At 39.5% G+C, this 24,575-nt stretch overlaps 1 protein-coding gene across 1 annotated transcript; it reads right to left on the reverse strand.

Annotated features, from left to right (window-relative positions):
- Positions 1–346: 346 nt before the first annotated feature.
- LOC130266849 (glutamate dehydrogenase 1, mitochondrial-like) lies at positions 347–24,466 on the reverse strand. The gene is made up of 10 exons (XM_056516120.1): positions 23,915–24,466; positions 12,163–12,243; positions 11,258–11,313; positions 10,308–10,371; positions 8,576–8,670; positions 4,268–4,447; positions 2,639–2,776; positions 1,474–1,611; positions 1,267–1,347; positions 347–520 (listed from the first exon to the last, which is right to left on the reverse strand). The coding sequence occupies exons 1-10, from the start codon at positions 24,348–24,350 to the stop codon at positions 362–364; spliced, it is 1,428 nt and encodes a 475-aa protein (XP_056372095.1). The 5' UTR covers positions 24,351–24,466; the 3' UTR covers positions 347–361.
- Positions 24,467–24,575: the final 109 nt, after the last annotated feature.

Raw genomic sequence — 24,575 nt, forward strand, 5'->3', positions numbered from 1 at the left:
TTATATTATTGGCCTTTACAGAAATCCTTTATTGTTGAATGTGCAGAACAATGGTACCCACTTGAACTTCATTTGAATGCTTCCTAAATACCAAGTGTACAGCTAAAAGACGTTTATTAAGACGTAGTAAATATTTCACTTAAGTGGTTTGACTTTATTATTTTACAAAACTGAGGAAAGAATTAAAAGATAACTAAAAAGTATGCATTTAAGTCACTAGAGCTGCAGGTCAGTTAACCTATAAAACTTTTTCTATTCTTTAGTAAGCAGCAATTACAGATTTCTGGGGAAATTGTGGGGACCTTAAAGAGTTCTGTTTTCATTTCTCCCAAATTTGGTGTTTGCTAGTCCAGTCTATTAATTAGAAAGTGCATGGAAGCAGAAGCGAGCACTTACTGAGCAAGTGGTAGTTTGAATCTCTTTCATATTTGAAAGTCAAACGGCCATAACTGACATGGTTCAAGTTTTTCAGCCATTCAAAGTAGGATACTGTCACACCACCAGCATTCAGGTAAAGATCCTGCACAGAAAGAATATTTTGAATTGTGACCACGTGACAAAGTTCTGCAACAGCAAGCAGCATTATATACAAGGCACCACTTTAAACCACAGTACAGAAGACAATCCAGTTCTTATTCTTACAGGATAACACCCTCTTCTTCAGTTCAGGGATTACTTCTACTGATTTAAAATAGAACTTGACTTTAGAACACATCAAGTTCAGGTGTGCTTGACTGACTACTTCTATTATGTCACAAATGTTTAAGAAAATAAGAGCATTCTTAGGCCATCTCAGTGAGTAAAGGCTGAAGATCAGCTCCTCTACCTAGCAAGATCACTTGATCAGGACACCCTTTCTCTGTGAAGAAATGGTCAGAATAGCTGGATAGGTCTTATTCTTTCAAATTATCTCTGCACACACTCTACACATTGTGCAGTACACAGCTATGTCAGAACATCACCCAGACACACCATGTTTACAAACCAACCAGAATATTTACTCTTCCTTCTTCCTGTGTTTAGTGCACTTTTTGACTGAGCAAATGTCAGCTAATAATAATTATCTTAGGTCATTTACAGTTGTAGTGAGGTCTTCAATAAATATTATCATTCTTCAGCAATACTGACACCCATTTCCTAGACATCAGTTATTAAAAAACACTCTTAGAGAATGAATAGCTATTAATAAAAGCCTTCAATAACTAGCATCTCTTCACAAAAATGTTCCTTTTGTAATGAAAATCAAAGGTTGTGATAGAACCTTACAGGGATAACCATGATATTCCGCTCCAAGAAGATTTTGTCAGCTTCAGGAGTTGTAGGCCCATTGGCACCTTCAGCAATAATCTGAAAGAAATCACAGCACAGAGTAACTCAGAGGTATAGATTTGGGTTTTTCATGCTGATTATAGATTATTAGTATTTAAACAGACCATCTCTATTTTTCATTTCCATTTGAACTCCTTGACTTACTTTTGCTTTAACTCTGTGTGCGTTGGCCTTGGTCAACTGCTTCTCGCTGGCAGCAGGGATTAGAATGTCACAGTCTGTTTCCAGAATGCTGCCCTCAAGTGGCTTTGCTTTAGGGAAGCCCATGATTGTCCCATGTTGCTGTGTGAAGAAAACAAACCACTGTGGTTTTAGTGTGTTGTGCACTCATACAAATTTCTTCCCTTCTGACTTCCAAGGGAGAGAAAAGGGAGAAGCAACAGTACTAGAGAGACAGCACATAACAGATTTCCTATCCTTACTTAGGCATAAAAAGCAAGCTACAAAGCTTCAGGAACAAAGTTCCCAAGACTGAACCATAACAGCTCTCTGCATGAAGACAAAAAAAGGTCCCTCTAAGCTCTTAAAATAGTTTTCAAACAACTGAAATGACTCACTAGTCTGCTACACCCAGGATAAGTTGCATCACATAAGATTGCAATGGTTTTTAAAATTCAGTACTACAACCGTAGCCTTTGCTTAGTAATTGAATCTTCATTCTTTTGAGAAAGAGGATGATAAAGAAATTCAAATATTCCCTATATAAAAGAAGACATATCAAATAAGCCCCTAAGAAACTTTAAGCAAAAGATTGTATTTTAGTGCTGTGAACTGTCTCCTCAAGTCTACTTCATTTGGAAACTGAAATTAAAAGACCTCATCCAGTTTTCATTATAAACTACACATTCAAGTCACACTGCTGGGCAGGCTTTCCTTCTTTCAAAAACATCCAATAGGTGAGAAACAGCAAAAGTACACTTTGTACATCTTAACCATGAGCTTGTGATTCTCAGTCAGGAATCCTTCAGGAACCTCCTTGCTCTGGTTCCTTAAGACAACCTTCCTATTTTAAGCATAAGAAAGGCAATATAATAATAACAACAACTCCAATTCTGAAAACAAAGTAATTAGCCTGCACACATACAGACATTTTTTGAGAGTCAGGTCAAAAGGTAAAAAAGCTACCACCTACATTTGCATTCTTATTGGGGATAAGAAGGAAAAGTCAGAAGAATCAACATTTCTAAGACATTTTGCAAGGACTATTCGCAGCATGCTTTAAATATCACACCACCACTCTACAGCAGAATTCAGTTCATCCTATGTACTTGCAAAGCTGAAATTCTTTCTGCTCAGCTAAGTTTCATACCAATTTGAAATCTTCTAGTTCCTTCGGGTCAATCCCATCAGGATTCCAGATGGAACCGTTAAACTCTCCGACAGCGACACATTTTGCACCATAACGATGCAAGTATCTCATAGAATGCAAGCCCACATTACCAAATCCCTGGAGGTGGAAAGAGAAAGGGAAAAGTAGTCAATCCTCCAGCTAAAATGATTACTGCTAAGGCTTATACTGTTTTAAATAGTTCTTCATCTATTGGCACACCTTGGCATTAGATGATGTGTATAGGCAAGATGGAAGAAATCTACATACATTCTATTCTTGTTTGAATACCACTGCAGAAATTATGCACTGTAGCCAGCAATGTACAGCTGTGGTAAGTGTTTTGTACTGGAAATATAGAAATGGAAAGGTAATGCTACTAAGAAAGTGTCAAAACTGTGATGTTTATCAACCTGGGAACATTCTGTGTATCTACTTTATGACTGGCACCCACTTAAAGGGGTTAGTGGATTTTTGTATGACTACTGACTTAATTCCAGGCCATTAAGTTCCTTTACTTCTAGAATGCTGATGTTTCTGGAAACAAAAGAACACACATACGACCAAAAGGTCGTATGATCAATGTTGAAAGTTTGTCATACAAAAAAGCTGAATAATAAATTCCTGTATAACACAGCTTCAATTATACTTGGGATTTTTGCTTTTGTATTAGAAGCAAACTTTGATAGAAGAGTCTGTCATGCCTTAGGTCTCTATGAAATGCTCTAGGCTCATTTTCCTACAAGAATGTTCTGCTTTTCTTATGACCATATTTTTAGTCTAAGTTTTGCTTAAGTGTGTGTTGGTTAGTCCTCTCTGGCAGGCATGAAAACGCCAAAGAGCAGGGAGATGAGCATGCTGCTGGGCCTGTGCAGGGCAGAGATGTTTGTTCCAGCCCACAGGTTAACTAGAGGACAACTTGGAGGTTACAATTACTCTGCTATTTCTAACAAGCACTTTTTGGAAACAACAAAACATATCAGCTCCTCAAAGCCTCCATTTAACACACTGTTTAAAGTTAAACAAGTTTCCTTTCTCTGAAATTTTAGGAATGATAATGCATACTACTATCAAACCCTTTCAAAATTCAACTACATAAATCTCCAAGTCCCCATAAATCCCTGATTTTGGAACACCAAAAATGTACATTCAACCCTACAAATTTAGGATAAGGTCTTAGTTCACATTTTTCCAACTGCTTATTCCATAATGGAATTAGAACATAACCCTCAATTCCTCCTCTCCTTAAATTTTTTATTATAAAACATTGCAGCAAATTTTGTGTAGGTAAAAGTAGTATCATAACTCACTGAAAAGTATGCTATGTAAAGAACTCCTGTAACAGTATTCATTTTAGTATTTGCAGCTTACAAGATCATTTATAGAGATTTGGCTTTGTACCTGTAGAGTGCAATTGAAAGTTTAGTTTACAAAAACCAGTCCAAAATAAAAAGACATCTATGTTACTTGAAAAGTGTTTTACTTGAAAAGTTTGAGAGTAAAGGTTAACTTGGAAGTTTTAAAACTCTCTCAGTATTTAAAGGGCTACAGCCTGTTTTAAAAACAGCTCTACTTAAAGTCTCTGTACTACAGTCCAAGGAAAAAAGTTACCTGAACAGCAAATGTTTTATCTCCAAATCCTGGAGTCATTCCTAATAAGCTCATGTATGAGGCTTCATTGATGAAATTTTCAATTCCATGGAAGACACCACGACCAGTTGCAGATATACGTCCATGGATCCCACCCTGGCTGATGGGTTTACCAGTTACACATGCATGTGCATTAATATCCTGTAAAACAGCAAAGGATTTGTGAGACATGGAATTCATTAAAAATAACACCAGCTGGAACAAGAAGTTCTGTACACTTTAGACAAGGGAAAATGGAAATTTTAGAAGTCAGAACATGATATAGCTTAAATACATTTAGTCTGCAAAGATGATTTCCTTCCTCACTTTGTGTGAACACCTCAGAATATTCTGTCAGAAAAGTTGTGTAATGCAATAGTGGACATGATCTGTGATTTTTTTGTTGCCTCTAAGTGTGTATGTTAACTTCAGTCTGTATCATGGTGACATCCACAAGTAGACAAATCAAAAAGCTTTTAGGAATGTGTCTCAAAGTCAGCTCCTACTTATAGCTACAATTTCTTACATCATTACTTTTGATGTCTTAATTTTTTGGAGGGCTTAGACATATCCTTGAACTGCCTTTTAATCATCTTTAAACAGTGGTTACAGTTCCTTTATAACAAATTTAGTTACTTTGCAATTACAAAATGAGGTATGATGTCTGTAGTCAGAATACTTGATCTCAAAGGAAATCTGCAGTTTGAAGGTCATATGGGAAAAGTTGAGTATTTACTACTTTGATTCAGAAAATCAATATTTTCAATCAAGCCTCTATTCGTGATTTGGTGCCAATAAAATTATGTTTTCTATATGCCAGATAGTCAGCCAAGATAAAATAGCTATTTAAAACCATAGCTGATTTTTCCAATTGGAATTAGTAACCTGAAAGAAATTCTTGCAAACCAGACACTGGACCTCTCTCTTCTGTCACCAGTGGTTCCCATGCTCCCACACCCTGGGAGCAGTCACACGGTGGCTTGGCTTCCAAGACAAGTGAAAAAGTAGGGATGAAAGAGAATCCACTGAAATGAGTGTGCCAGCAGCCGGATGGGTTTCCATTCCACCAGCCACACATTCCCTTGTGCCAAAGGCATTTGCATGCCTGTGGTGCAGGATGCTTGGTGAGAGGAAGGAAAGGAACAGACAAAAGTAAGTGGAGGCAGAATGGCTGGAGGAGAATAGAGCCATAATGAAGACTAAAACTATTTACTGCTTGAAAATGATAGTGAGTTAACATATAGCCGTCTTTAAGAACGATAAAAGTGATGCTAGGCTTGCCATAGAATTCCTAATTCAGCCTCCCAAAACAGAGCTCACTGTTCTCCATAAGCTGTATGCTCCCTCTTGTGGCATCTCAACTGTAACGAAGATTGGCAGGGGTGTTTTCTTGGAACGACTGGGTCTGATGTTTTAATAGACTTTCAGGTTTTTATTCTGTTAAATGGTCTTAAACTATGCTTTGGGCTTCCTGCATTCACAAAAGAGGAAATGTATTTTATAAATACGTGAAGAAATACAGCTTCCCACCACATATAAAAATGTATTTATCAAAGTCTTTTCCTGTGTACCAAAAGTCAGTTGATTGTGTCAGGAAGCACAGCAAGAGCGGAAAGGATTAATTTAATAAAAAACTTCAGCTATATATAATTCAGTGATCCAGCAACTTCAGATGGATTTTCTGGAACAGTTAACATGGTAGTTATTACCAACTTGCATGGTTTGTCAAGAAAACAGAGCATGAAGTGAGGGCAGATCCAGGTCTTCTTAAAGTCACATATAAATGCCACAGCTGATGTCAAAGTCCTAAAATCTTTGGTTTCAAGTGAATAAACAAAAGCTTTTAACACATTTTGGGTGAAAACCAAAGAGCATTGCTTTTACTGAGAATCTTGAAAAATGGCTTATAACATAGCATCAAAGACTTCTCTATCAGCACTGGCAGCTTATCAAGTTAGTTGGTGATGTTCAGGCACTAACTTTTGCTCCTTTCTTAACCCCTTTTCCCCTTTCAATGATGTTCTCCTTGTCTCTCCAGCTTCCTGGCTCTGTATGGTAGGTTTTGAGCAAACTTCCCCTGTTTATATCCGTTATTTGATTTATCCTTCCCAGTTGAAACTCCCTGAACACAGCTGTGTGCAGTGAGCAAGCACAGAGCCATCAGGTCTGTCTCAGACAGATCCCTCTCACCAGAGTTATCTTATCCACTGCACTCCACTGAATGTACTCCATTGCACAGCTTCCATCTGTGCTTGGAATTACAGCTGGTTTCACTTTTGTTTGTTGCTCATTTTCTGTTCTTACTTCTCCTTTCCCTCCTCCCCCTGCGGCCACTTTTATCTTTTTAGGATTCCTTAATCACCTCTATTTTTGCTCTTGGTGTTCCAACCAGATAGTTATCTGAAACATCTTCCTCTAGAAACTAGTTTTGAAGGATTATTCCCCTTTTTATAGTCTTGTCAGAATTCTCACTTTCCTCCTCCATTACCTGGTCAGCCTCCACAAGAGCTCTGGAGTTCCACTGTGGCTGTCACTCTCTCTTGAGTGTACAAACAAGCAACTCAACAAAAGTAAGTAAACTAACATTTACATTTTCCCTCTCATCCCCCACTCCCTTATTTCCATTTTTTAATTAACTCTGCAGAAAAGTGGTCTTGAATCCTCAGGTTTTTTAATTTTTTCAATAAAATACTGCCATACAGAGGGAGTCTAAAAAGAAGCTGTTGTAGCATAATTCAAATTTTAATTCTCAGTAGTTATTTTCTTTTCTGTTGTCACTGAATCATAAGAATGTGTAGCACTACACAATAAGGTGAGATTATAATGTGGAAAGAACAATAAGGTGAGATTATAAAGTGAAAAGAATAAGAAATGTATCCATTTCATTTAATTTTTTAAAAATTGAGCTTTTGTGTGAAACTATGAGAACTCTACAGCAAATCTTAAAGCAGGTCACTTGCTGTGATCCTTCTTGTCAGTTTTAATAATACAGTGCTGTTGTATCACAGTGAAATACACATTTTAGTGCAACGAGTTAAATGCTTTCAGGCAGTAGCATTGCTCTAAGCTGGAATTTATGTTCTGAGGGAACTAGCTGCCACCTTGCATGTTGGAGTCCTTCAGAAGTCATAATTTTGTCTTTTTATCAGATATCAAGTTTTAATTAAAATATTTACCTATGTGAATAGCAAAAAGCAAATAATGTTTTACAGCGATATCCTTAACAGAGACCTCTGTGTAAAACTGATTTAACTCAACTAATCAGCATGTCACAGCTGATCCCTCAAACATTCCTTTTTTCCTCCCATAAGATACCTCAGACTATTTCAGACTTAGAAGAACCTGTGCCATTCCATCTCCTACTGTCCAAGAAGGCCTCAGACAAGTCTTGTGCCAGGAGACTGCCTGAGGACAGCCAGGCACATCTTGAGCAATGTGGCACTAATGTGGTGGGTGGCACTAAAGCCCAAGGCACTGAGGTGAAGTACACCCTGCTGTACTTCAGGGCAGCTGCTGGAAGGGACTGCACAAAGTACAAGGAAAGAGGCTTTCAGCTTCAAAAGGAGCTGGGATAGGCAAACATGCAATGGATTAGCATATTAACACAGCTACTAAATACATTTTTCTTTGAACAGACCTGTTGAAAGCACACAATGAAAGTGTTTGGTTAACAGGTACAAATAATCTCACTGACACAAGGACAAAGGCCAAACCAAAGGCTAGCATTAAAAAGTAATTTTAAAAAACATTAATTTTTTTTATTGCCTTCTGGGCTATAAATTATGTCAGTGTCTTTTACTTTATACTTTGAAGAATTTAAGTCCACAATGAAACTTGTTACTTCTAGGAGACTGCCGAGAATCTGAAAACTTTTGCAAGTTATACCAACAGTGTGAACTTAATTGGTATGGTGTCTGGAATGAACAAAACCATGAGCATGAATAAAACTTGTAAATTCAGTTATCAGTTAACAACTTTAAATTAGTAATTACAGTACCAATGAAAAACAGAGGAAAATGATACAAATACAAACCAATTTTAGATTATATACTTTTTAAAACAGTGTATTTTCTTTTTGTTGAACAGTTGCAATCAGTATTGTATCAGAGAAGCTTCTTTTAAGGCTAGTGTAAGAATGTTAACCTTAACCTATTTTTCCTTTGCTGTACTCTAAAATCATCACACCACTGAGGTTGTCACAGTTCGCAAGAATATTTTTAGATCCAGTAAGTAAACAAATTGATATGATTAGGCACCTTTTCTGCTTGAAAGCCTCTGCTCAAGACTTACATAGTGTCCTATGGTACTGGCATAGGTGTCAGCAATCCAGGACATCTCCCTCTCCCCCGTGCTCATATCAGGAGCAGGCACATCCACACCAGGTCCTGTTGGCAACAGTGAAAACAGCTCTTAAGGATCACACTCAGAGACAGTTATTTCCAATTATTATTCCCTTGGGAACTGCGCAGCCCTTGGCAGAGAAGAACCGTTTTCCTGTTTAATCCTCAGTTTACTATGCAAGCAACATGTTCTTCTGGATTCACTGCAGTTTTTGATGCTGTATCACACATTTCTACAATATTATCAAAACCCCCAACCTTTATATAAGCCATTTGATAAAAAGTGTAGGCCACTTTGTGAATAAAAAGTCAGAGCAGGATAGTGTACCAGAAGTGGTTTGGGTTTTTTTGCAGAGAGGGTGCTATCTAGGTATGACTTCTATATACTGCGACATTGATTTGATTCTTGGCATAAGAATTTCCTTCCTGTTCCTGGGTGAGTTTAAATATTAAAGGTAGGCTATTCCTGGTCATTGCACTGTAGCACATGCATTTGATTTTATGGCTTACTTCAAGAAAGGTTTCACTTCTCTTTCTTGATGAAATAAACCTTTAAAAGCAGTCTTACATATGCGTTGAAATTAAAAAAAAAATCTAGTTTTTGTAGCTAGCTAAAAATAGTATTTCCCCAGACTATGTAAGATTATAGACACTTGCTAATCAGGATATTATATGCAATTCTTCCCATACAATTTTTAAAGTATCTTTAAAATGCCTGTGAAAGTTGTGTAGCACCACCAAGAGAGCCTAAAAAGAAGACAATTTTATCAAACCATTTTAATTGTCACTGAACTAATTATCACTATAGCTTACACTGTGTATAGTAAAACCATAGTCACATGTAACATCAGTAAGTGTGCTTATAAAAGAGCTTAATTTACATGATAAATACTCTGTCTGAAAGAGCAGATGACAAACACTCTGGATGAAGAGCAAGAAAATGCAGATAAAAGGATAGACATTCCCAAGGCAGTTAGATATCAGGAATACATGACAGACTTTTAACTAGCTAAATGCCTCTTTATTCATTTGAGTAAGAACCTTTTCTGGGTAAAGTTGAGCTGGTAATATTCAGCTTTCTGCAGAGGAGATGTCCAGACAGCAACTCCAGACAGCAAAGCTACCAGAACAGCTCAGGGCTGAGTGTGAATGAAGCCCCTACTAGCATTACAGAAGCTGAGGTTCTGTTACAACAGGCTCCTATGCTTCTTGCCTACGCTTCCCTTGCAGCCCCTGGTTGCCATGGGTGAAACCATCAACTTTTGCTGGGGTGGATCTTCTATTTCCTTCCTCTCTTTCCTCAGATACCTGCCAAAAGCTTCAACTGAGACTACACGAAACAGTAACAGTGAAGGGCTTGCTATTAGAGATTAAAACTGCAACAAATATGGTCACCATTTTCTGATCTAACACTGAGAGAAATGTGATTCATTTTGGATACCATGACCAGGCAATTGTGGCTTCTCATAGCAGAACAGCCACCAGAAACAGTTAAGACACAGTTCCCTATAAAATGCACTAGGATGAAATGACTCAATTCTTTGTGGTTCTTGCTGAAAATTCTGTACCCAAACTGCTTACAGTTTCCAAAAATACTGTTATTTAAGGATAATATCTAATGGACATTGCCAATGCACAATAAATCAGATTCTAAATTTGAATAGTAAAGCTGCCCGACATACCAATAAAGCCCTTTTTTGCCAGCTCCATGGTAAACCTTCTTGTGATCTTTTCCAATTCATTGTCCTGTAGAGAAAATGCAATAAATATCAGAAGAAATCATTAGTGCTTATAAGTATTTGCTCAAACGTAGCCCAAGCATAAGCAAACGCCCTCTTCTTTCAGAAGAAAGGATGATTCATAATTTATATAATTTATATGCCACTCCCTAGCAGACTGTTGGTATTCAGGCAGCACAAGAAACATTGTGCTTTCTTTCTGTACATTCTGATCCATGACAAGTCGGGAGCATGGCACAGGAAGAACCACCTGTGCCCACAGCAGAGATTTCCAGCAAACAAATTTGATATCCTGTGTGAGCGATTTACAACCAGCAAGAGCTGGCCCTGCCAGTTCTGTAATCAACACAGCCAAACAACTTGACACAAATCCTTACAGGAGCTTTGAGCTTAGAATATCTGTTATGCATTCTGGTATTCCTTTCTGCACACGTTGTTTTAATTAGGGCAAGAAGGCAAGCCTGCAGTAAACCTTTTATAAGCCAAGTTAGTTATTATTCACACTGGAACACTGCATAGAATGGTTTAATGGAGCATAAAACTATTAGTCAAAATAAACAAAAACATTAACTTTTTTTTTCGAAGAGTAACTTAATTTAAGCTTTTATTAACAGTATCAACTTAAAAAAAATTCCAGGTTCCAAATTATTTGTAGTCTCCTGATTTTCAGAAAAAAAGCTAATAAATTAAGTAATTGAAGTATTCCACCTCTGAAACACAGATCTTTTAAAAATTCTTTTCCTACCTATTGCATGCACAGGCTGCATTCAGCCTTTACACAGGCAGAAGTGGCAGGAGGTTTTAAGTGGTCATTAATGCCCTTAGAAGAGCTTTTTTAACTGGCTGGCTTCAGTATTGCAGATAATCAAATTTTTATCTATGATTAGGCTTACTGTGTAGTTCTTGGGATTGATCTTGACACCAGCCTTTGCCCCACCAAATGGCACATCTACAAGAATGCAAAGGAAAATCATTTTACTTTTTCAACAATAAAGGCAGAACACATGAGAAAGATGTGTAATTATATCTTTGATTTTAGCAGTGATTTTGGTTTTGCTGTGTTTATGGCTTCTGAAGTGTAAGTTATAATCTGATCTAGGTACTCTTATAAAAATGGGAGATCTTTAAAGGCACTTTGAAAATGGTCTTTAGAAGTCAGAAGTTCATTATTTAAATTTCCTATGCTTAAATATATCTTGTCCAGGACACTTGCAGAAATAATAAGTTTTACCTTTTATATTTTACTGGTTTAGCTCAAAAATTTTACTTTGGAAGTCCTAAATGCATCTATATACATTAGGAAAGTATTTTCTTTTCTTACACATAATACGCAGATTCTCTCCAAACTCCTCCACAATTTAGTAACTGTGTACAAATTATACTTCTTTATAACCCATAAAGGAATTTTATCTTTCTCTCTCCACAACTCCCCTGCCTCAATCCTTTGCAGCCTCCATCTGCTCCCCCTAGAATTAGTCTCCTACTAATCCAAATTTGTCATACCTGAATTTGAGTTCAAGATGCATTACTATCTATGGGGGGGGGGGGGTAGTTAGCAGAATTTGGACTTTTCAAATGAAAATGCAACCTTATTAAAGTATTTTCAGTAACAGCAGAGGGAATACGTATTATTATTTTTTAGATAGATAAAGATTTTTCCCACCTTGCTACAGATTTAAGTTAGAGATTAGTGTCTGAATTTCATTTTACTCCTTTACATGTTTGTTTTTTTTATGTAATTACATCAGTACTGATTGAAACTGAAGATTGAAATCTTACTTGAAAAATGAACACTTACCAACCACAGCACATTTGTATGTCATGAGAGATGCCAAGGCTTTCACTTCATCCACACTAACATCCATACTGTAACGAATACCTGCAAAAGACACACAAGAGAAAAAGAGAAATTCACTAAACAGCTTCATAAGTATTTATAAATTGGGAAGGGTAACTCTACACCAACAATCTTTAACACATAAGTAGGTAGCTTATGAACTTATTTACTCTAAGAGGTAAAGAGCAAGACCTGTTCCCCTCCTTAGATATCTACCTTTTATGTAGAAGAAACTCACTACTTCAATAATTTTCTGTGAAGTAGCTTAATGGCAGCACTCAGCCTTAGGGGGAAAAGTGAATATTTCTTGTGATAAAGATGAATCAAGCTGACAGGTAGCTAAGAGCAGAGTTTTCAAGAGGCTGATAAAGCACTGCAGCATTCCACAAGATCTTTATTTAGCTTTGGACTTTATTCATTGTATATACAAGATTAACTTTGTTCCTCAACATAACTTATCAAGTACAGGTTATAATTAAGGTCTTTTTGATAGAGTAATACAAGTTCCTGTTAAGTTCTTGCTTGGCTTCAAGGCCTTGGCTGCTAGGCACAGCCACAAAACAAAAAGCAATAAACCACTCTGCTAGTTTTAATTTTTTCAAAACACTTTGAGGGAATAGTCCTGCACCAGTGAGCTTGTGAGACCAGGCCACCCTTCCACACCCACATGGAAGCCAGCCCACACCTGCATTCCCTGCTCCAAGTCACTCAGCAGGGCTGCAAGTGTCTGCTGACACATGGTGCAAATGCAAATTCAATTTGTTGTGCGCTGGCAGCAGCTCAGATGCAAAATGGGTGAGCCCAACATTCTAGGTAGTTCAAAGCTGAGTAAAAAAGTAGTTACACAAAGGTAAGGAGATCTTTCACCTGCCTGACTCTTACCAGTCTTCTGAAAAATGGAAAAATCCAATAAATTGATTGAACTCAAAGTTAAGATTCATGAATCTGAAGGTAGATACAGAGTAGAAAATATTTAACCAAACAGACAGGGCAGATATAGAGAACTAGAGATGCTGAAACATGATGTTTAAGATCAACATGTGTGCAAAGTCACAGGGCCACAGCCAGAAGATGGCTGTAGGTTTGTTCTCCAAGCTTCTCCTACTTAACTAAGCATACAACAGAACCATGAATTATTTATTATTCCCATCTCTACTCCCCAAATCTTTGGTTGTAGATTCTGCCAAGGTGCACGGTGGTTTGTAGCAGGCACAGAGTGTCCTTTAGATGCCAGAACATGGCCCCACAAATTTCCTATTATGTAAAGAGAAGACCATATTCAGGTTCTCAGGAGTGAAAAAAGGCCAGCATACATTATCCAAACTAAAGCACTGTGCTGCTATGAAAGCCATTCCTGAATGCTCTGGAAACAATCCCAGTTTCAAAGGAACTAAGTGCTGCTCAAATAAAGCTGAGGGCCAAGTGCCGCTTTCTTATGAGAGTTCAATCAGTAAAAGAAAGTACCATGCCTCTGCAGAACAGAATTTAAATTTATTCTGTGAAGGGTGGTCTCCAAAAGCAAACTAAGTAGTTTCTGACTTAGATAGCTGCATGGAGTTAACATCTGAGCTTTCAATAACCTTCTCATGGGAAGTAATGTTCAAAATTTAAGTAGAACCCATCAGAGCCCAAAAGGCCAGTCAAAATTAGAACATAAATGTCTTGGTTTTTTTTTTAATGTCTTACTCTGATCCTTCAGAGAATCAGTCATCCTTCTGTCAAGCTTTGAGCAAGAATGAGCACTACCCATGGCACTGACTGTCGGGCCTGGGGAAATCATTCCCTCTTGGCAGGTACTCTGGGGACAGGTCTCATCTGAGTATTGCTCAAGCCAGCCAAGTTTGGAGACACAGCCTATGTTGGCCAGAAGTGAACTCTGCCCCTCCACCCCCAGCTGAAGTAGATCACTGTGTATTTATTCAACCCATATACTTATTTAAACTTCCAAGCTGTGTATACAAAGCAGTTTTGCTATAAATGTACTACTGCAGGCATACAAAATGTTGTTTATTGATATATGAAAAGCAGCAGGGAGACTAAATACTTTGGGCTAGTTATCTTGTGCAGTTTAAAGAGAGAAGCAAAATACAGTTTAAAGAGAGGGAAGCCTCTTCTGCAAATCATAAGGAAGAGAGGATCTGAAGAGGAAAACAAGCAGCACTTTAACTAGAAGTGCTAGTGCAGGTACTCACTCCAGTGCATGTAGAACAGTTAGATCTCTGGTTCCTTGCATTATAGTCAAGGATTACCACAAATTTTGATGTAACAAATGCTAAGTTTTCATATCAAGGTAAATATGGCAAAAGCTCCAAAACTAACAAAGTATTGACAGGCTTTCAACTGAGCTGCCTGTCAGCCATGTACACATACCAGAACACAGAAAACTTTTGGACTTGAGGTCAAAACTGTTCTTTTCTGGACAACTTCTGAATGAGCCTTTTCCAGGCTTTTAAACAGTTGTAATTAAAATGGCTTGACTGCTGGCTTTATCTTTGTAAGTGGAAGACTAGTCAATTCTGAGAGTTGTGATGACTTTACTGGTCACTCTTCTCTAGTCTATGTGGTAAAATCATCAAGTAAAGTTCAGGGTGTGAACCCAGGCTCTCTGACAGGTGTAATGAATTTTTCCCTTCCCTGGCAGGAGCACATAACATTTAAGATGCGCTAGCATTTAATTCCTTTTCATAATTCAGCCAGATACTGTTTTCCAGGAACTGTAATTACTCTACAGGAGGGCCACCTCTTGACAGGGAAGTCATTTGTGCTAAGCTGTTAAGACTGATGAGAAGCAGGCATCTGAGAATGCCTGACATTCCATCTGCAAGCAGATGCACAAAGACAAAATACTTACTTAATTTCTGTTCTATTTGGACATCATTGAAATTTAGTTTGACAGCTTCCTAATTTGGCAGGAGTATTGCCATGCATTTGTGTGACTCTTTTGGCACTATTACTACGAATTCAATAGCCTGAGTCTAAAAATGGACCATATGCACAGAAAAAATGCTGAGTTTGGGTTTTTTGGCTTTTTTTTTTTTAAGGTTCTCACTACATAAAAGCAAACAAAGCCACTGTTAAGTAGCAAGATTATAATTTTTTTAAACCCTGGCAAGTCACATGCAGTACGTCTCTGGAAACTTGTGCCTTTTACAGCAAACCAGCTACAAACAAATAGTTTGAAGAAAGCCTCAAGTTACAGTATGACTCACGGCCATGGAAAATACTTTTCATTGGAAAACATGAATTCTTGTTTTAGTTGAGAATTCTCTTTCCTTACCACGCCCCAAGAAGTTAAACAGTATGCTAAGAGTGGCTTTGTTTTTCTACGCACAAAGGCTTCTAAATGAGGAAATGTTTTAATTTTTTTGTATTGGTCAGGGTAAAGAGAAAGCTTTATCACTACACTGAAGTGTCTGCTTCTAAAACTTCTTTTTTACAACCTGTAAAATGGAGATATTAAACTAACTTCACTCAGTTACCTCTTCACATCAAAGCAGTCTTTATCAGCAAGGCTACTTTGAATTCTATAATAAAAGCAGTCAGTTATCATTTTAATAATTTTACAGTAGGGGTGTAATAACATACACACAACAAAGACCTTGATTTCCAAGAAAACTGGTTATACATCTGACTAAATTTTACATTGTATGGATTTCAGTAAGTTCTGTGATGTTAAGTGTGTTTATTTTGCTTCCTTACTTTGCTTCTTCTGTACAGAACCACCAACTTTTCAAGGATGACTAGTGCATTTCCACTACGCCTACAAATCTATTTAGGGAAGTTCATGTCACTATTTTCTGAGCTACTCGTGCAGCGATCCTAAATGGTAGTACCTACATGTGCCCTCACTACTAACCAGCACGAGGTAGTCAAAGTCTCAAAAAAAGGAAACAGTTGTCATAGCAACAGTTCAAAGCAAAACACTTGGTAAACTACTCCTCCTGCACTAAATCTTGTAAATCTTAGTAAGTCTCTCAAGTTTCCCAGAACCTGGAACACATCTCAGCCTAAATTATTAGTGTCTAACCGAGGGTTTTGTCCTGCTTTGACTTGAGTGTTTTCTTCTAGTTGTCATGTTCTTGTGAGCTCTGGAACTAATTTGGATCCTTTACAGATGACAATTCCTGTTTATATGGTGCATTTGTTCTGCTCACCTCTATTTGCAAAGTGCTATTTTGCTCATCAAAAGAAGCCTTTGAGACCAGCAGCTATCCTACACTACCCATACAGCACTCAGCAACACAGATGCCATGATCTCCTTTGGAAGTTTCTAGGACTGACTACAGCATGTTCATCTCCCTATTAGCAACACTGGGTTCTGCAGCAACCCTGTGGGTTAGCAGCTTGCCTGGCCCTATCCAAAGGCTTGAGTCTAAGCCCAGTCTGAAGGAGCTGCAGTTCAGATGCTCACCTATGGATTAAGCAAAATCCGTAAATCAGTCCCAGCACTCACTGCAGTGCCTTACGTCCTTAATGTTTTAACTCTGGATTATGGATAATATTTTTGTGTTTGGTAAGTAAACAAGTGCAATTGTGATTGTACTACCACCAAGCTAAGTATTCACTGACACCTCACCCAGTAGGGACATATCATCCAAGCAATTCTTAAACTCTCTCAGAACACACACATTTTTCATTTAAGAAAAACAACCCAACCTTCCCAAGAAGGAAACTGCTGAGTTAATAACTGCAATTATTTAACAGTTAAATAACTGCTGTTATTTAACCATTTGGAAACTGTGGTAAACAACACAGTGACGAATTTGCAATTATTGAAGACAAAGAAATTCCAGATAAACCTAACAAAGCAAGATGAGTAATTCAATACTGGAAAACAAGAACACTGTACAACCAATCAGCAACAAGAACCACATTCCTAAATTCAATTCACTAACTGCCAAGAGAGAAAATAAAATTTATCTCTTTCTACACAGCACTAGCCAGCTATAAAGCCAGGGCAGGACAGACATTCCCCTATAGATACAACCCATCATTCTGCTTTAAGCACCAGCATGTATAAAATGACCATAAGGTACTCAGCCAGACAGAATACTTCAGTATACAAGTTTTTGTATGTTTTTAATAAGCTGCACTTGAAGTATGCTTAAACATATATGTTTACTTCAATCCATGCTGCAAAAAGCCAAGAATTTCCTCAATTCAAAAATTACCTCTGGTGCATTGATAAGACTTGGTGTTTTAAATGTGAATACAGCAAATTTAGTACACTATCAGGCAAGTAAACAGAACATGAATTTGTGCACTTAGAATCTGACTATGAAGTAAAGTCTCTCACCTACAGAACCACCTCAGCCCTACCTAAAGGATTAGATCACTCATTAAAGTGCACTCAACACTAGTAACAAGGACAGGAACAGGGAGATACAGTAAACTGCTTCCACACAGATATTATTATTACCACGTGCAGGGGGGTGTGTGTGCAGAGGGCGGAAATAACACACAAAGTTGGCCCTGGCTGGTCCAAATGCCATAGGAGCCACATAAGAAGTCACCACAGTGCTGACATAGGCAGGCAAATTCCATGCTCTTCCTAAGAGTCTAATTCCTAACAAGATGGAGCTATTGCAATCCATGCAACAAAGAAAGTGCTTGCTGGGATCACCCAGAGAACAGATAGGAGGGAGACTATCATACAGGAGATTCCTCCCCCCCCACGTGTTTATGCAGAAAGCCCAATGCTGAGAGAGGTATGATCTCTCTATAAATAGACAAAGAGCCAACAGTAGCAAGGGAAAACAACTATTTAAGATCAAGGACAAAGCTGGCTACTGCAGCAATGATATGAGCTGATTATATTAAAAAGCTGAGACTAAAAAAAATTCACAGCCAAAAGAGCAAGGCATAGCCTCCTACAAGAACATCAAAGGTAAAAACAAAAACCTGATAAGGTTCACATTACAACTAGCACATTAAAAGAAAGTAAAAGACAAGACACACATTCCTTTCCTTATTTTTTTGATTGCTATTTAAATGTATAACCACTGTTGCACTAATTGTGAAGTTAAATAAGCTACAATAAGAGACTCTAAACCTATGAAAATTGGTCACAGGCTGGACTCAATCTTAGAGGTGCTTTCCAGTCTTAATGATTCTATGAAAGTAAGGCACTGGTACAAACTTTAGCTATAACACTTCAAGTGTTATCACCATTAAGTTAATTACCTTTTTTTCCCTCAAAAAACCTCTCACACTCCTCTGGAGTTAGATCAGTTTCCAAGGTTTATTTCAGGTTACAGATGGTCCATGTTATAGCTCCATCTGTTGCATGGTCCAAAGGGTACATTTCCATCTCTTACTTGAAAGACCCCAGGCCAAAGGCACAAGCTCTTAACTTTCACCCACGCATGACTTAAAAAATGCAAAGCTAATTCAACTCTGAGATAAACAGCTCTGCTGTTTCCAAAATACCTTATAGCTGTACTCCTTCCACCCTTAGAAAAGGGATAAATAATGTTGAGACAGCACATGGCGCTGTAGTGGTCCAAGTCCTGCATGTACAGGTTTTTCTTCTGCAGGTAAGGTTTCCATTATGAGTATGTAAACTGTTTCAGCCACAATAATGCCTGCAACAGAGGGTATTTTGTGACTGGGCACGGAGATCAGTGCCAGCCTTGGACCTCTGCAATTGGAAAACTGCAGAAAGGGTGGCATGAATAAAAGCCACCTTATGCATTAAGAAACTAATTAATATGAACTCATGAGCCAAGTGAAAAGGATAAATACTAATAGGTAAAATAATGCAGCCAAGACCAGACAACAGGAAAGTGTTGTAGTACAGAATAGCTCCTTCCATCAGCCAAGGCAGCACCACACAGGAAATCAAATTCATTCACCTCCCAGTCAACTGAATAAATAAAGTAAGACTCACTTGTCTTCACATAAAAGAGTGAACTCTGAAGTAATGTTTGACAAAGCTTTTCAAAATTCCTCTGTAAATGAAAGTTATACTAAATCTAGTCCAGAACTAAGGATGGTTTTAAAGCCTTTCTGAACTGAGGAAGCAGCTGAGACTTGGTTACAGCAATCTGGGTGAGCACAAACAAAAGTTAGACTGTTTCCGGCTTTGATTCATTTCATTTACAATAGACCTGCTGGACAGCTGAAAAAGCTTGAAAAAGTTTTAAAACCACTTAATAGCATTATTCCCATAGTAAATGCTGCCTAACAAACATGGAATCACTTCCATACTACTAAGCAGGTAAAAATTCAGTAACTGTTTTCTAAAACTGACCAATTAATGATAAATAGCCATCAGCAACCACATAAAAAGTAGCTTAACCAGTTCTACACCTTTCATAGAATCTGATGAAATTATTTAGAAGAATTTATTATTTTAAGTAGGAACTGCCAGAGTACTTTCCAACAAAGTCATCTGTATTCAGACATCTCATTTCCTGTACCCTATTTGGTTTGTTTGACTTCTTTAGGCAGCTGTCAGTGCAGTGAACAAGAGCAGCTGTGGTTTCCTGTTAGTACTGGCCACTGGCATGCAAGTCACCACATCAGCAAAGGAAAGAGTGATGTGACCCACAGCTACCAAGCAACATCAGTCCAGTTGTATAAATACTACATTTGGCATGTAAGCAACCTAGGTCCCAACACACAAGAAAACTGCTTATTCCATATTCTCAGTGGGATGAGGAGGCATCTAACTGATTTTTCCCTCCTAGCAAACAGTTACATTGCAGAAAATGGAGTCCTTAAAACCTGGATTTGCATACTGGACATACTGGGCCACCTACCACTTAAATGGGGATATTCATGACTGTTCTGTAAAGATTCCTAAAGTACAGCAGAGAAAGAAAAAGAAATGGCTGAGAAAAAGAATCGCCACCTTCTCAACATGCAAAAGACTGCAACTACCAAAGCAGAATTAAGGATTAACTTCTACAGCAATTAAATAGGTAAGCACCACAAGATTCAACAAGGAGTGTTATTTCTGGGTTCCCTGGATAAGGTGGAAATTCACCAAAAGCTGTAAACTGAAAAGAAAGCATGTTTCAGTACCTCATGCTTCTTTTCCAAAAAAGCACTCTTCTTCACTCAATGAAGAATCACCTGCACTGCTATGTAGTGACAGCTATGTCCAACACAACCAAGCTGACTTGTGTTCTTACGTGTGCTCTGGGGGGAGAGAGGAAAGTAGGATAAACCTCTAAATAACTTCCTATTTTTATTAAGAATGCTTTTGATTGTTAGAATTAGGGTGTTAAGAGCACTGTACTTCTTGAACAGAAATACCACAGTCAAGTTTCTCACCAAGGTGTAGGAGTTTGCCTATACAAAAAATGTAAGGTAATCTTGGATTTGCCCTCATGCAGCTGTATCAGGCCACAGTCATCCATCCACTCAGGACCTGTATTTTCAAAACAGCCCTCTCATAGCATTCACTCTGCTGAGATATTTCTACTTTGCAGGCAAAAGAGAAGCCAGCACAGAGGAGGTACAGAAGGACTACTAGTCAAGGAACTGCTGGTTTGTATCATTTGCAGGCACATGTGAGATTTATAAAGATAAACCTTGCAGTTAGAGTCTGGCAGTTTTCACATTTGGGCTGGACCACTAAACAGGGATTGAGGTTTCACTCCAGAAGAGAATGAGCAGGCAAAGAAACTGAAGATATCTCTACAAATGAACATCATCTAAATGTTACACTGTTAACTACAAATGTTTAGGAGAAATAAGAAGGTGCTGCTACAGTGCATATAATAGACTCTTTTTATTTGAGGAATTCAGCTGTCTCCAAGTTTAGGGCATTTAAATTAAGACTAAAATTTGATTTACAATAGAAATTCTTCATTAGTTCATGGTTATATCTGTAAATGCCCTTATAAACAGAAAGGCATACAGAACTAGCATAAAACCACTAATGAAGTATTTTGGTATGAATTTACTGAAAAAATTAGGAACAATTAAAGGAGGACAGCCTTTAAAAGACCTAAAAACTTTAGTATTTACTCCTACATTTCCTACTTGAATCTTAAAGTGTACTTTGATCATTTGTCTAATCTGCACACAGAACAGTATTTAATATTCTCTAACCAGCATATCTTATCCTTCAGTTTAAGTAAACCTCAGGGAATGTAAGAGATGAGCTTTTAAAGCACAATGGTCCTTGAAAGAACAACAGGCATGACAAAGTTTCCCCACTTGCTAGCAATCACCTAGCAGTAACTAAACTCAATTTCTTTCTTAGCACCAAATGCACAAACACACATTCAAAAAAAAAAAAAAAAAAAAAAAAAGACAATGTGTAACCTTGTTCTACCAAATTTTACTTTTCAGGAACCACAGAGTTAAACGCCACAATTCTACATGTGAAAAGATGTGGAAACTGTGTTCCCCTTAATGTCTTTGCAAGCCTTCCACTTGTCAACTTACCCCTTCTTTTAAAAGGGGCCCTTATGTCCTTTGCTGTTTCTTGATGGTGCAAACTACTTGCACTGGACTCTGGATCCACAGTGTGTGGGACACTCACTTCAGCAAGTTTCCCTACTTTATACTGTTATATAGAGTGTGGATTTGTATTTAGTTGGACTTTGTACTTTTATCCTTGTGGCCTGCACCTGAATTTTAGCTCAAAAATCCCGCTCAGAAGTTCTTGGTGCATTTTAGGTGGATGAAATGTACTATAAATGCAGAAATATCTTTACCACTTCTTTGCCATTAAAGTAGAAATGTTCTACTTCCTAACATCATCTTCATAGCAGGTTTCAAGCAATTGATCTATGCTTATCATGCATCCCATTTAAACTTACTATAAAATTCAGATCTGTCACCTAATAGTGAGCAAATTCCTAGAGAGCAGTAGAAGGTGAAATCCATTAATGATCTCTGTGCTTAAGAATGGAAAGGAAATATCATCTGCAATCCCTTCCCTAAATTCAGAGAGGGTGGGGAACAGCACAAGAAGAAAAGGACAAACTACTGAGACTTCCTATTTTCTTTAGCTGTCATTTTCAATTTCCTGTATGTGCTCCAGTGTTTGTTTCAGTGTGAGTGTAGAGAAGCATAACAAATGCCACTTAAAATCAAGAAATTCTGGTGAGAATTTAGAAGTGTAGGTATCAGAACAGAGAATGTCCAATCAGCCAGTTGGTGGGGTTTGTTCATGTACAGTGCATTTTATAATTATTTGTTTTGTAAACATTGGTTCCTTCACTGAAGTGGAATACTAATGTGAAATATCAGAAGCTATCATATATTAATTTTATTTTCCTACTTCATTTGCCACTGGACTGCATTTGTTATGCAAGCAGCATCTTAGGAGTAACACAGGCTGTACAGAAAAGGACTTTTTGTGAGCAGCAGCAAAGAGTAACTTAACTGAAGCAGTGATACAACAGCAGTGTGATATCCATCAGTATTTTAAAAGAAATTATAGCAATAGCATAGACAGTAGATTCATAGAGTGAACTTCAGCCACGCCCAACTTCAGCTACAGCTAAGTGTGATGCTAATTCTTGCTTCAAGTAAACAACCAAAAGTTGAGTTAGCCTCTTTTGGGTAAGAATTTAGCATGTCACTGGACACTCACTAGATATTTGACTTGGGAATGTTAGGAATCATATTAACAGGACACACTATTTGTGCTGCAGAGAGAAATCCTCATGTCATACATTATATATATATATATATATATATATATATATATATATATATATATATATATAAACCAGCTGAACTGATTCTCACAAACACATTTACCTAAGAACACCCTCCCTAATCTAGTCTTGAAGTTAGAGGACTTCATTTACAAGAAATCTCTTGCTTTCTGTAACCATCATTATTTGCCATAAAGCTGATGTACACTGAAAAAAAAATAAATGTGTTTACAGACTACAGAAGCTCTCGTTTGAGTCACAGACTTGAAATGGTTTCCAATACTCAAATGTCCACAGAGATCAGAGCTTTTTTGTAAGTTATACCGAAGGACATCTCTCTTTGTTTTTCAAGGAAATGCCAAGTATCCCAGACTAAAAGGGAGTCTGATTCCTCTGAGATCACGGCCGACCCCACGAGAGCCAAGCTCTGCTCAGCTCCAGGGGGATTCACCCTCTCGGTCCCTCCGCATGTCATTGGTCTCACAAAGTTGAGCTAGCTACCTCAAGAAAATCCACTTTTTTTCTAACTATGTATCCAGCCGGTAACTGGAAACACAGTTAACTTGTTATTAAAACTTGTTATTTTTCTCTAGGGATGCTTTCTGTGCGAGTACTCGGTTTTCTCGAACACAGCAGGCTGGGCGTAAAGGGACAGCGGCTCCTCCGGCTCCCGACCCGAGCAGGCACTGCCAGCATGGTGCTCCCACGTCTCCCTACAAACACTATCGAGCTCTGAGCCACACCGAGTTAAAACCAGGCGGGGGTTCTCCTACACCAGACCGGTGGGTGCGGCGAAGGCCCGCGCAGGTACCGGGACAGGCGGCATCGGGGCCGGCCCGGGGGTCACCCGCGGGGCCGGGACAGCGGAGCGCTGCATGGCTGCGGAGGAGCCGCCCCGCGCCTGCCTGAGCCCGGTATCGGATACCAGGGGCGGCACAGGGAAGCTGCGCTGCCCTGGCTGGCCGGGCGGGCGGCAGGCGCGGCGGGACAGGGGGGTTGGCCGGGGGCACGGCAGGCGGGGCGGGGCGGCCGCGGGCACGGCAGGGCGGCCCGGCCCTCCGCGGGCCCGGCCGGGCGGCGAGGCTCACCTCCCTTGCAGGGCGTGCGGTGCTGGCTGTGCTGCGCCCGGTAGCCCTCGATCACCTCCCACTCGCCGTTGTCGCGCTTGATGGGGAAGGTGACGCTGAGCACATGGTTGCAGGGCTTGATGATGCGGAGGATGCCGCGGACGCGGTGGCGCCGGTCCTCCATGCTCTCGCGGGTGCGCAGCCCCTCCACCAGCTTGTCCTCCACGATGCTGGCGCCGCGATCGAAGAACCCCTCCACCATCTTGAAGAAGTTGGGGTCGTCCTCCTTCTTGGCCGCCTCGCAGTAGTGCCGCCGCGGACACCGGCCCCCGCCCCATGCCGCCGCCGCCGCCGCCACCGCCCCGCCGGCCGCCGCCGGCCCGCCCGGCTCCGCGCCCGCCAGCACCGAGCCGCCGGCCAGGCGGGACGCGAGCAGCTCCCCCAGGTAGCGGTACATGGCGGCGGCCGCCAGGAGCGAGGATCGGAGCGGCGCTGCCGCTGTCACAGGAGGGGCCGGGTGCCGCTGCCGCCGCCTTTAAACGCGGGCTGCAGGGAGGGCGGCGCGCCCGCGGGCGCGGGGGGCGGGAGCGCTCCGCGCCTCCCGAGCGCGCCTGCGCCCCGCGCCCCGCACCGCCCCCGGCGGGATTCGCGGAGGGGAGGGGGCGCGGCGGGCGGGGCGGGG

Source organism: Oenanthe melanoleuca, unplaced genomic scaffold, assembly GCF_029582105.1.
Source record: "Oenanthe melanoleuca isolate GR-GAL-2019-014 unplaced genomic scaffold, OMel1.0 S283, whole genome shotgun sequence".
Classification (NCBI taxonomy): Eukaryota; Metazoa; Chordata; class Aves; order Passeriformes; family Muscicapidae; genus Oenanthe; species Oenanthe melanoleuca.

Excerpts from the sequence above, each read along its gene's own strand:
- LOC130266849 (XM_056516120.1), bottom strand. The coding sequence starts at position 24,350 with ATGTACCGCTACCTGGGGGAGCTGCTCGCGTCCCGCCTGGCCGGCGGC. Across the intron at positions 11,314-12,162 it reads ATACAAATGTGCTGTGGTTG|ATGTGCCATTTGGTGGGGCA; the intron begins GTAAGTGTTCAT and ends GCATTCTTGTAG. Across the intron at positions 4,448-8,575 it reads CCAGTACCATAGGACACTAT|GATATTAATGCACATGCATG; the intron begins GTAAGTCTTGAG and ends GCTGTTTTACAG.